This window comes from Trypanosoma conorhini, assembly GCF_003719485.1.
Source record: "Trypanosoma conorhini strain 025E chromosome Unknown Tco_14.4_contig_00623, whole genome shotgun sequence".
Taxonomy (NCBI): Eukaryota; Euglenozoa; class Kinetoplastea; order Trypanosomatida; family Trypanosomatidae; genus Trypanosoma; species Trypanosoma conorhini.
In genome coordinates, this window is record NW_021704710.1 from 1 (window position 1) to 10,564 (window position 10,564).

A 10,564-nucleotide genomic window follows, 5' to 3' on the forward strand; every position below is an offset into this window, starting at 1 on the left:
CGCGTGCGATTTCACGGCAGGGAGCGTGCGTCGTGACCCGCAGGCGTTCCGGACGCACAGGGCAAGCAGCCCCTCCGCATGCTTGTCGACAGCGCGGCGTCTGCGGGCACGTTTTTTCCTCTTTCCATCTGGGCTTGGGGCGGCCGCGTTGACAAGGGTTTGCGCACACCGGGGAGACACATGCCGCGTAGGGGCGTGCAGCGTTGGAGGGCGGCCCCGCTGAAGGGATTTCGAGGGCCGGGGCGTGAGGCACCCGTGCACTGCGAGGGAGATCGCGCGAGGCGGGCAGAAGTCCTCTTTCGGCGCCTTCGTTTTGTCCGAAAGGTATGGTTATGAATAAAGCGAATTGGATGTATACTTGATGTTTTTCATTTTAACAATTGTCTTGATGTGTGTATAAAAAATATGGAAGTATAAACTAAATGCTTTTTTTATTGTCATAATTGTTTTGGGGGTATGTAAGACCTTGAGTTTCGACTCTCACGTTCGTTCACACACTCACAGACTCTGTCCTTCATCTCTTGCTGAGGCTGAGGCTTCTCGCGAGGTTGGTGGGTGTTACGGCCTGGCTGACGCCAAAGCTCATTGTTGGAGGGATGCAGAGTAGAAGTTTGGTGCCACCGGCACGCACTGACTTCGGCGGTGGCGGTGAAGAGCCGCAGCAAGAGCCTAGAGGTCAGCAAATGGAGGGAGAAAAGACGATCGTGTCGAGCACACGGAAGAAATACACGATCCTCCCGTCGGCTTCACACAGATTGCTGGATACGTCTAGCTTGCGCGCGATGGAGCGTTACATTGCACTCAACAGGACACATCGCTTCTCTGAACGTGATGGACCACCTGCACGGGTGATTCCGGAGCTCCCATTCCAGCGCCTGTACGATGGTGATGAAGTGCTTCATTTGGCAGTAAAGACTGTGCGTGCCAGGGAGAGTGCGCTGGACGTTCCGTTGCGCTTCATCACCCCTGAGGAATTCCACGCGCCGCCCCTTGAGGACCCACCGACCAATCTCCCACTCGCGCGGCGGGTGGCGGCGCTGTTGAAGGGCGCAGAGTCCGTGCCGGTGCATTGGATGGAGCAACGCCCAGGGGCCGTTGCCGCAGCCGGTGTTGACGACAGTGTGGTAGTGTTGAAAGTTATGCGGGATGCCATTTCTCGGGGTCATTCTGCCATTCGTGCTGGTAACACAAAAGAGGGGGCGCATCTGTTTTGCACCGCAGCTTCTCTGCATTACAATAGTGGGAATATGGAGCTCGCACGGTCCTTCTTTGCTAAAGCTCTTTCAGCCTTTGAGTTGATAGGTGACGTGCGCGGCATTTCTTTTTGCCACAATATCTTGGGTGTCTGCTACTACCGTCTGCGGGAGTTTAAGGTGTCATTGCTGCATCACAAACGGCAAGGGTCTCTTGGTGGGTGTTACTCACGGGCGGTGTCTCAAATCAATATGGGGGTCAGTTATGCCGCGCTTGGGGAGCTGAATTTCGCAGAATCTGCCCTTGAAGATGCCCTGGCAAATGCACGCACGTGTGAGAGTAGTCTGCTGGAAACAATTGCACTTGGAAATCAGGGGCTTGTGCATCTGCGTATGGGCAACATGCGGGTGGCCCAGACAGACTTGGAGCAGTGTCTAGAAAAGTGTAGTCTTGGTGGGGACAAGAGCGGAGCTGCCATCTGTCTACTGCTGCTTGGTGAACTGTACTCTCTCATACATGATCACCAACATGCATTGTTCTACTATGAACACGCCTACCGCGTTGGAGGAGAGGCAGATTGCCCTGATGTGGTGGATGTGGCTCGCGTCAGCATTGGCATCGCTCGTGGCAACGCTGCGTTGAGAGATGCCGTCATTTTGCAGGCCAAGCGAATGGGGCAACAAATTGACCTCAAGGATGTTCTGGCGCTGCTTCCTCCGTAGAGTACGGTGGCTGCGGAGCCGTCGCCACGCTTATGTACAGTAGCATGAACATTTGAGGAAGGGGAGGAAACGATGATGGGAACAACACCGCGGATCGAAACGTGAATAAAAAGGAATACAGTTATATATATATATATATATATATATATCGCTGTGTATGTGTGTTTGTGTAGCCCTTCAGAAGACACCTCATGTGACTCTTTTACGCTTTTCCTTTTTGACTTCTTTTTTCCCCCGCCTCTGCTCCGCTTGCGTGTTTACCAGCGTGGGGGGCTATTATACCCTCTCGCACTCCACGTTCTCCTCTCTCCTCCTCCTCCGTACTTGTCAAAAAAAAAAAAATGGGTGCGAAATGAGGAAATACTTCAGCTGGTGGGCCGTATATGTTGCCAACCAAACTTGGACGGTTGCTGGAGCGATGCGGGAAGCCCGTTTTCAGTAGCAAGGATGACGTGCGGCGCACCATGGTTGCTCTGCTAGAAATATCGGCCTTTGTGGACCGCAAAGGCCTAAGGTTTGTCGCCGCCCCCCTCAGGCGGTTCTGTCGCAGGGATCCTGACACCATCGCCAGCGCGATGGAACTGGTCCCTATTGACCCCGCGGAGCCAGCACATGGTCGAAGAGCTGCAGTATTGCTGCAGTGTCTCCCAAAACAAGGATGCGATGACGTCATATGGGAGCAGGCAATTCAGATATGCCTCTCCGGCCTTCAGGGAAAAAAGTGGGATCTGCACGACTACCGCATTGCCCTTGCACATGCAAGTCGGTGGGGTCGACACCCCAGTTCACTTGCAGTGGCCACGGAAGAACTTGTCAGTGCCACTGTGCGAAGCGCCTCTCAGAGTGAACTTCCTGTGCTATTTGTCATCCTTACTTCACTACCAGAATTGAAGAGCTCTTCATGCCTACAGGCGGCAGCTGATCGAGTAATATCACTGGCCGAAGTGTTGACGCCAGCAGCTATTGGACAGGTGTGTGCCTGTGTCAACAAATTTCAATTCAGACATAGTGCTTTGGCAATCGCATTGCAAGAAGAAGCCATTCGTTTTGCAGAGGAGAGTGATTTGTTTAGTGCGGTGCAGCTGTTCAGCTTCATTTGCCAGCAACAAAACGATGCAATTAGCCCGGATGCTATCAAGTGCCTGGCGGAGCGTGTGATTGAAGGCAAGGACTTGGATCAAGAGACTGTGACGACGCTCTGCCGAGCGCTTAAGTCACTTCCTCGACAGCTGCGACCGGAGCTCCTGCAGGACATCACAGAGATGATCGCCTTTCTAGGCGTGGAGGTCAAGGGGATTATGTCGCAGCCTGTAGAGGAGGGGGGCCTTAAGGGGGAAACTTCAGTGGCTAATATTCAATCCTTCATCTCTCGATTCCTTGCCCTGGACAGCCTGCTTCCACTGGATCATGAAAGGCCCATGGAATTCACAGAAGCAGTAAAATTATGTGTGGATTACATCACAGAGAGACTCGAAGACATTGTTGCGGATGAAAATCCGCCGTTTTCAATTATTCCGAATCTGCTGAATGTAAAGATGCAAGAAACCCGACAGTGTGGTCTGGCCATCATTCGAGAAGCCGCCGAGCAGGGGATCCATTTCCCAACGCTTCAGGCGTTTCGTTTCCTTTTAATGTTGGGGGATCACAACATGAAGGATAGGCGCGTCTACCGACACCTTCGCAATGAGTTTGCCAAGACAGCTTCTGGTATTCCTATGATTCAGCTGTGTGCCGCCTTGAAGTGTTTTGTGCGCGGCCTCATACGGGACCCAGAGGCCCAGTCTCTGGAAGACCAAGTGGAACACGAATTGGAGCGGGAGGACATGGATGCCTTCCTGCGGTTTTGTGTGGAAAACCTGCAACGGGGGTTTGCGGATGGCATGGAGATCAAGTCTGTTCTTGCAGCCACAGAGAGCTTGCACCAGCTCGGATACGCTGACCCCGCGTTTCTTGAGAAGGTCGCACGCTACCTTGACACAAAGTGTGCATCAGCGTCGCCGGCTGCCAACAGTAGCGAGACGGCTAATACGATATGCCTGGCGCTCGGTGAGGACATCCTTGACAGGTACCCCGCCGTGCACACATTTCTCTTGCAGGTGGAAAACGAAGGTGTCAAGGGGGAATCCGCACTTCCTCCGACAGAGTGGATGAACAAGAACGATCCCGCCAACTTCATAGTCCCCTTAACGGAACTCCAAGAAGAGGGTTGGAACGTCATTAACAGGATGATCGAGACCCGAGCCGCAGACACGGAAACGCTGACAAAATTGGCCAAGGAGTATGTTTCCATTCTTAAAGACACACGTGTGGATGACCTCAAATATTTTTTTGGTGTATTTGAGGAGAAAGTGTTCAAGGAGGATAAACTTTTGAAGGAATGCCTGGATTACCTTCTGAGTAGCGACATGGTCTCCAAGCTCTCTGCGACGAGTATTGGGGCTATGCTTCATAGCCTTGCTTCGGTACGGTTTATGTTTCATCGAAGCGTCAAACGACTTGTCTTGGCTATTACTGCTGAGCAGTGGAATGAGATGGATGCTGCCCCCTTGGTGCAAATTGTCTCCGGAATGGCAAAACTTTCACTGCGTGTCCCACAGGTGTTGGCTCACATAGGGGATCGTCTTGTGCAGGTGCATGTGTTCCTTTCCCCAATGGATACGGCGGTCCTTATTAACGCTCTTCAGTCCCTTGGATATGGTAATGATGAGGTGATGGTGATGTTAATGCGCCACGCCTCATCAAGCGCTAGCCGTTGGGACGAAGTGTCTCTCACATTACTTTTTGGCTCTTCAAGCATTCATCGTCTGCTTCGCGATGTGGAGGTGGCGACTCCGCTATTGGAGCAGGCTGCTGGTAAAGCCTCCTCACCCCATCTTCGTCAAAGGATTGCGGCCTCACTAAGGCGATCTGCGCTTCCTCGGGAACTCGTACAGTCCTCAACTGCCGCCTTGACGGGAAGTGGGGGTCAAGAGGCATTGAGGCCGCTTCAATTAACTTGAAGTAAAAAAGAAACAGAGAGGCGGAAGTGGGATGGATGTAGCTGTGGTGTGGAGTTAATTGAAGCTGCGCACTATTTTTATTCCATTGGTGGTCGAGACGGCGGCGTTGCCGTTTTTTTTTTGTTTGTTGTTGTTCGTGGTCTCCCGTCAGGTTCAACCTTTTCAATCCCTCTCAACTCCATCGATGGAATTTGGTGGCCGGACTCGCCTTTACTCCGCTCATACGCTCACTTGTCCTGCACCCCCTCCCCCTCCCCCCTCACTCTCTTCTCTCTTCTCACTCTGCTCCTCACTAGACTCTCTGTGTGTGTGCGTGTGCGTGTGTGTGCTGCGGTGGGAGGAGTGGCGATGGCTGGCCGTGCGCTGTTGGTGTGCGCCCTCTGCGCGCTGTGCTGCGCCGCCGGCGGGGGCTGTGCGTGGGACCGCTTCTGCGATGAAGCTGGAAAGGAGTTGTTGAAAAAGGAGTTGAATAAAGCTGATGAAGAGGTGAATAAGTATTGCGGTGAAATGAAAGACTTACAGGATCGCCTGAAAGGGAACACGCCGCAAGCCGCCAAGTTGTCCTCTGCGCAGTCGGGCACTGCAGCTGCCACAGGCGAGGCGGGTGGCAAGGGAGAGAAGAGCAGTAGTCCTTCGGCACTACCTCCAGGCAGCAAGGTAGAGGCCGGCGTCGAAAGAAAAGGCCCGCGAGCCTCAGAGGAAAGCGCCGAAGATGCAACAGAGAAAAAGCCTGCAGATTCGGGGGAAATGGGAGGTCTGAAGGGGCCAGGCGCACCACAAGAAGTATCTCCAGCGACAGGCCCGACAACAGAGCTCCCACAGTCACAGGCTGGGGATTCTAAAAATGATTTGGGCGTCGGCATTAATTTCGACGGCAGAGAACCCGTTGGCCCAGCGGATGTCACAAACAGTACGTCAGCTGGCGGTGAACCGGAAGCAGCTCTACTGACCGCCTCTCAAACTCCCGGTGGCGCTGCCAGCAGTCAGGCGCATGAAGCCAATGCAAGGGGTGGCAACGGCACTCCAGGGTCCGATGCCGTAGTGTCATCGGCACCGACGGCAGGGCAACCAGAGGCAGCGTCGACACCACCAAAGTCGCCAGCGTCAACTGAAGGGCCAGTGGAAACAGTTCAGGAGACGGCATTGGAGAAGGCTCTTTCGAAGGAAAACGGTGTCGAGGAGAGTCCGGTCAGTGATGGCAATGGCGGCGGTACCGAGAAAGCTGAGCACAAAGAAGCTGTGCCGGCCCCAACTGTCACAAGTAATACACCGGATGGAAGGGCAGTGGATGCACCTCAACTCACTGCCCCTTCGGGCGGCGGTGGCACTTCAGGCGAACAGGCTGGAAAGAAGGCTGAGGCGATTGCCGAGGATTCTGCAGGGCCTGTTGCCGCGGCGGCCCCAGGAGCCCAACAGCAAGGTGTAGCTGCCGCTGGCACACCGACGAGCAGCGACAAGGAGCCGCTGCCAACAGCAAAGGGCACCGCCACTGAGGCCAGTCACGCAGCGACGACGACTGACGGTGGCAGCGGCAGCACCGCAGCGCAGACGCAGCCGGAGAGTTCCGTGGGGGCAAACGAGGCTGGGCAGCGAGAACAGCAGCATCCCGCCGTCACCACACCCAAGCAGGAGACGGAAAAGAGTGGTGAGAGAGGAGGAGAAGCCACTCAGCCGGCGGCGGGGGCGGCTGCTCAAGCGGCGACTACCACAACCAAAAAGAACGCAACGAAGGCGGCGCCCGGCGACAGTGACGGCAGCAGCACCGCGGCCTCGCACTCCGCCTCCCCCCTTGCGCTGCTTCTTCTGCTTGCGTGTGCGGCTGCCGCTGCGATGGTGGCTGCGTGAGGGACTGAGGGAGGGAGAGGGCCGTGCATGCACACAGATCGTCCTTCTTCCTCTATTTCTTTCTGCGTTTCCCCCTGCACGGACTCTCTCGCCCTCGCCGCACCCCACGCGGCACACACACACATAATGTGCTCATAACTATACACAACTCCACTCATGCAGGCCCGTCGGTTTTCTTTTCTTTTGCGCCCGACGAGCCGCTGCCGTCCTGCTTGGCCGCATGGGTACAGCACCGTAGCTGTTTTTTTCTTATTGTTTGTTTTGTTTTCATCGCTTTCAGTGGGCGACCTCTCTTTCTTTCTGTCTCTTCCTGGATTGGGCTGTGTGGGAACAGAGAGAGAGATGGAGTGTGTGTGCTGGTCGTCCCACGTGTTGCTGCGCGTCCCCACTGCTCGCTGGACGCCCCCCACGCTTAGGCTTCACTTCACGGGGTGGGACTTAATTTATTTGCTTGTGTTTGTGTGTTTTGGGTGCCCGCACCCGTTTCACTGGCTGCGTTTGTGTGCGTGCGAGAGACCCCGCTTGCATTTTGAGTTTCTTTATTATTATTTTTCTTGACCTTGTGCAATGATGCGTTTTTTCCATTCTCTTGCGGCTGTGTCTTTCTCACCCTCCTTTTTTTTCCGCTCTCGTTGCCTCCTTTTCTTGGGTTTTTTTTTTGGCGGGAGTCTGTGCTCACAGCAGGGACGAGGCTGCCGTTCGAAAATGAACAAGCGGAGTTTGTACGAAAACTTCAAGAAACTATACAATCATCTGCATGGGGTAAAGAAGGTTTCGAATTTTCAGGTCACTGGGACGTTGACTCCCCTGGAGTTTGTGGAGGCGGGGGATGAGTTGGTGCAGAAGATGCCTGTGTGGGCGTGGGCCGAGGGAGAAGAAAGCATTCAGCCCTTTCTTCCACCAAAGAAAAAGTACCTGGTGTACCGTGGGGCGCCGTGCTATCAGCGAGCCCCGGATGTCCACCAACTCGAAGAGAACGACTTGGAAGGCGAAGACGGCTGGGTGACCACGCACGCTGAGCGCCATCCCGGCAAGCCTGTCGTCATGGCCCCTGAGAAAACGGTCAACTGGGACGAAGAGGATGACGAGGATGAGGATCATGCAGAGGACGCCGGGGAGCGTAAGTGTCGCTTGTACGATGTGTATATGGTGTATGATCAATACTACCAAACCCCACGCATCTTTCTTATTGGCTACGCCGAGGATCACGCCACGCTGCTTAGCAAGGAGGAGATGATGCAGGACGTATATGCGGCAAACAGAGAAAAAACTGTTTCTATTGACCCTCATCCCTTCCTAAAGACGGCATGCATCAGCATTCACCCTTGCCGTCATGCCGAGACGATGAAGCGTTTGATTCAGCACATGAAAACGCGTTATGAAGCGGGCCAGACCCGCGATTCAGAAAAGGATACTTTTGTTTTCCCCACTCATATGGCATTTTTCTTTTTCTTAAATTTATTTCGTCCGTTGTGCCGACTATCGAGTACGACCTTTCCACTAGCATTGATGTATAGACGAAGGCGCGAGCGAGAAAAGAAGGAAAGCTTCGGTAGACTCTTCACTTCCTTCCCTTTCCCCTGTTGCGGGGTGGCTGTGGCATGCCCACTTGGCGGCTGGCAAAACCACACGCGCGCCAGCGAGCATCTGTCGATGATGGCGGGAAAGGGGAAGCGTATTAACCGCCTCCTTTTTTTTTTGCTGTGGCTTGTGTCAACGACCCCCCACTGTTGTTTGTTGTTCTTTTCGGTGGTACCCAGTTCAAGAACGCCGCAGGCAGCGAGGGCAGGGGGCGGAAAAGGGAACTGCCGCTCTTCCAACCTCGCCGTTGTCTTGCGAAAACGCCGTGGCCTCCCTCCCTTTATTTCCCTCTTCGCGCTTCCCTCTTTTCTTCGCACTTTTATGCGGCACACACGATAGTTTTCTTGCTGTTATTAGCTACTTCGCGCGCGGTTGCCTTGCCGCGTGCTCCCGCACAAAAGACCGTCTGCGCCAGCTCCTCGATCGAGGGGCCGGGGTGCGAGGCACGCGCCGGCAGGCGGGACAAACACTCCTTGCACATCCTCCTCGTTGGTTCGATGTGCCCCTTTTCCTTCCCGCGGTCCGCGCCCGTGCGCCGCTCGGAGACGCCCCGCGGGAACTGACCGCCCGGCCCCTCACCCTCGGCGGCGGGGGGCTCCGAAGGACGCGGGCGCCATCGGCGCTCGCCCTCCGCCCCGCCACGGGAGACCTGCTGTGGCGTGCGCCCGCGAGCGCGCGCCGGGCCGGCGAAGGCGAGGCCGCGCGCTCCCCGCCGCAGCGCCATCGGCGGTCTGGGCGGGGGACTTCCTCTCCACCTGCCGGCGCGGGTTCGTCGCCGTCTCCTTCCGCCCGCCGCGCGAAGCGGGAGAGCGTCGGCGGCGCCCTGCCGGCGAAACGCAGCCGCCCCTGCATCTGAATAACCTTCGCTGTTGCCTACGGAAAGCAGCGGGCGCGACGACAGTAACAAGCACGCGCGCGAACGCACGCCCCCACGGTGGGGCCCACCGCCCACGCCCCGCCGCCCCCGGGAGGGGAAAAAGGAGAAACAATGAAAACACCCCGGCGCATGGGGCCCGAAGTTCGAACCCCCACGAACTTTGTTTGCAACGCAAAAAAAAAAGAAAGCACAAAAAGAAACAATTGGCGCGCCCGGGCGGTTTGTTGTGAGCGCGCGTGTCGGGAACGGGCGGGGCGGCGCCCCACGACCGCCGGGCCCGCCTCGTGGTGGGCGCCGTCGAAGCGGAACAGGGCAGACGGCGCGCGCGGGATCAACTGTATATAAAAAAGAATTCGTCCTCTGGTTCATGTGGCCTCGCCTGGGCGCGCGACCCTCGCATCACTCTGCGATAAACAAACACATAAAGAGGGAGCGGCGCATGATGAGCCCGCGCGAAAAATAACTCGATTAAAGGACGGGAGACACCCGGGCCGTCGCCGCCCGCGGCCCCACAGTCGGGGCGGCCCGCAGTTACGCGGGGCGAGGTGCGTGGATGGTGTTATCTGGTTCCTCCCTTTCCCAGGAAACTGTCTGTGCTGCGGCTGATGACGCTCGGCTGAGGGTGACGCGTGAGTGGCGCCGGCCGTGCCGCCCGCTTCCCTCGAAAGCTGAGTTTAGTAATTGAAGTCCATGGAGGCTGTGGGAGAAGGACAAGAGCGGCACAGTTGTTTTACGCGATTCGCCTTCAACTGAAGTTTTACTGGCACGTTTCTGCATCACGCGCCCCATTTTTTCTGCCAGCCGTTCCATCGCCACGCGGCAGGCCTCCTCCTCACGTGCGGCTTCGGCCCCACGCGGCGCGTCGACCCTCCAACGCTCGCAGATAGGACGCAGCACCTTCAGCCGCCGCGGGGTCGCAAAAATACCAAACATCACATCCATCACGGACAAAATGGCTTGCGCGGGGCCATTTTGAGCAGTGGACGCGGAGGTCTCTTCGCCGCTGCTTGGCGTATCCTCGCCATCCACCTCAAGATCCGCCACCTCGCGGTCCAGCCGCAGCGCGGCGAAGGTGCGCCCGGGGACGGCGTCCAGCTGGTACATCTCCACCGGCCTCGGCACCCCGCGCAGCGCCACCGCGCCCAGCGCCGTCACCTCCAACTGCTCCCGCTCGGTCGTGCCCAGCGCCATGTACGCCGCACGCGTCAGCAGCACCTGCCCGCCGTTCCCCACGGCCTCCGTGCGCGCCGCCACGTTCGCCGTGTCGCCGTAGTAGTCGTACCCCTTCGTCACCTCGTCGCGCCGGATGTCGCACAGCCCGGTGTGCACCCCGACGCGCACCCGCA

At 56.7% G+C, this 10,564-nt stretch overlaps 5 protein-coding genes across 5 annotated transcripts, besides 3 other annotated features; 4 read left to right on the forward strand and 1 right to left on the reverse strand.

The window, feature by feature from the left end:
• Window positions 1-596: 596 nt before the first annotated feature.
• Tco025E_07728 (TPR Domain containing protein) lies at window positions 597-1,916 on the forward strand (the record flags this gene model as incomplete). The annotated part of the gene is made up of 1 exon (XM_029374587.1): window positions 597-1,916. The coding sequence occupies one exon, from the start codon at window positions 597-599 to the stop codon at window positions 1,914-1,916; it is 1,320 nt and encodes a 439-aa protein (XP_029225310.1).
• A 122-nt stretch (window positions 1,917-2,038) lies between these two features.
• Window positions 2,039-2,065: a microsatellite.
• Window positions 2,066-2,207: 142 nt separating this feature from the next.
• Window positions 2,208-2,236: a microsatellite.
• Window positions 2,237-2,299: 63 nt separating this feature from the next.
• On the forward strand, window positions 2,300-4,915 carry Tco025E_07729 (putative mitochondrial RNA binding complex 1 subunit; the record flags this gene model as incomplete). Its single annotated transcript, XM_029374588.1, has 1 exon — window positions 2,300-4,915. The coding sequence occupies one exon, from the start codon at window positions 2,300-2,302 to the stop codon at window positions 4,913-4,915; it is 2,616 nt and encodes an 871-aa protein (XP_029225311.1).
• A 245-nt stretch (window positions 4,916-5,160) lies between these two features.
• Window positions 5,161-5,218: a microsatellite.
• A 45-nt stretch (window positions 5,219-5,263) lies between these two features.
• Window positions 5,264-6,760, forward strand: Tco025E_07730 (mucin-associated surface protein (MASP); the record flags this gene model as incomplete). The annotated part of the gene is made up of 1 exon (XM_029374589.1): window positions 5,264-6,760. One exon carries the CDS (start codon window positions 5,264-5,266, stop codon window positions 6,758-6,760), a length of 1,497 nt encoding a protein of 498 aa, XP_029225312.1.
• A 705-nt stretch (window positions 6,761-7,465) lies between these two features.
• On the forward strand, window positions 7,466-8,680 carry Tco025E_07731 (autophagocytosis associated protein; the record flags this gene model as incomplete). The annotated part of the gene is made up of 1 exon (XM_029374590.1): window positions 7,466-8,680. The coding sequence occupies one exon, from the start codon at window positions 7,466-7,468 to the stop codon at window positions 8,678-8,680; it is 1,215 nt and encodes a 404-aa protein (XP_029225313.1).
• A 1,069-nt stretch (window positions 8,681-9,749) lies between these two features.
• Window positions 9,750-10,564, reverse strand: Tco025E_07732 (receptor-type adenylate cyclase; the record flags this gene model as incomplete). The annotated part of the gene is made up of 1 exon (XM_029374591.1): window positions 9,750-10,564. A coding segment is annotated over one exon (815 nt), but the record flags the coding sequence as incomplete, so codon positions are not given.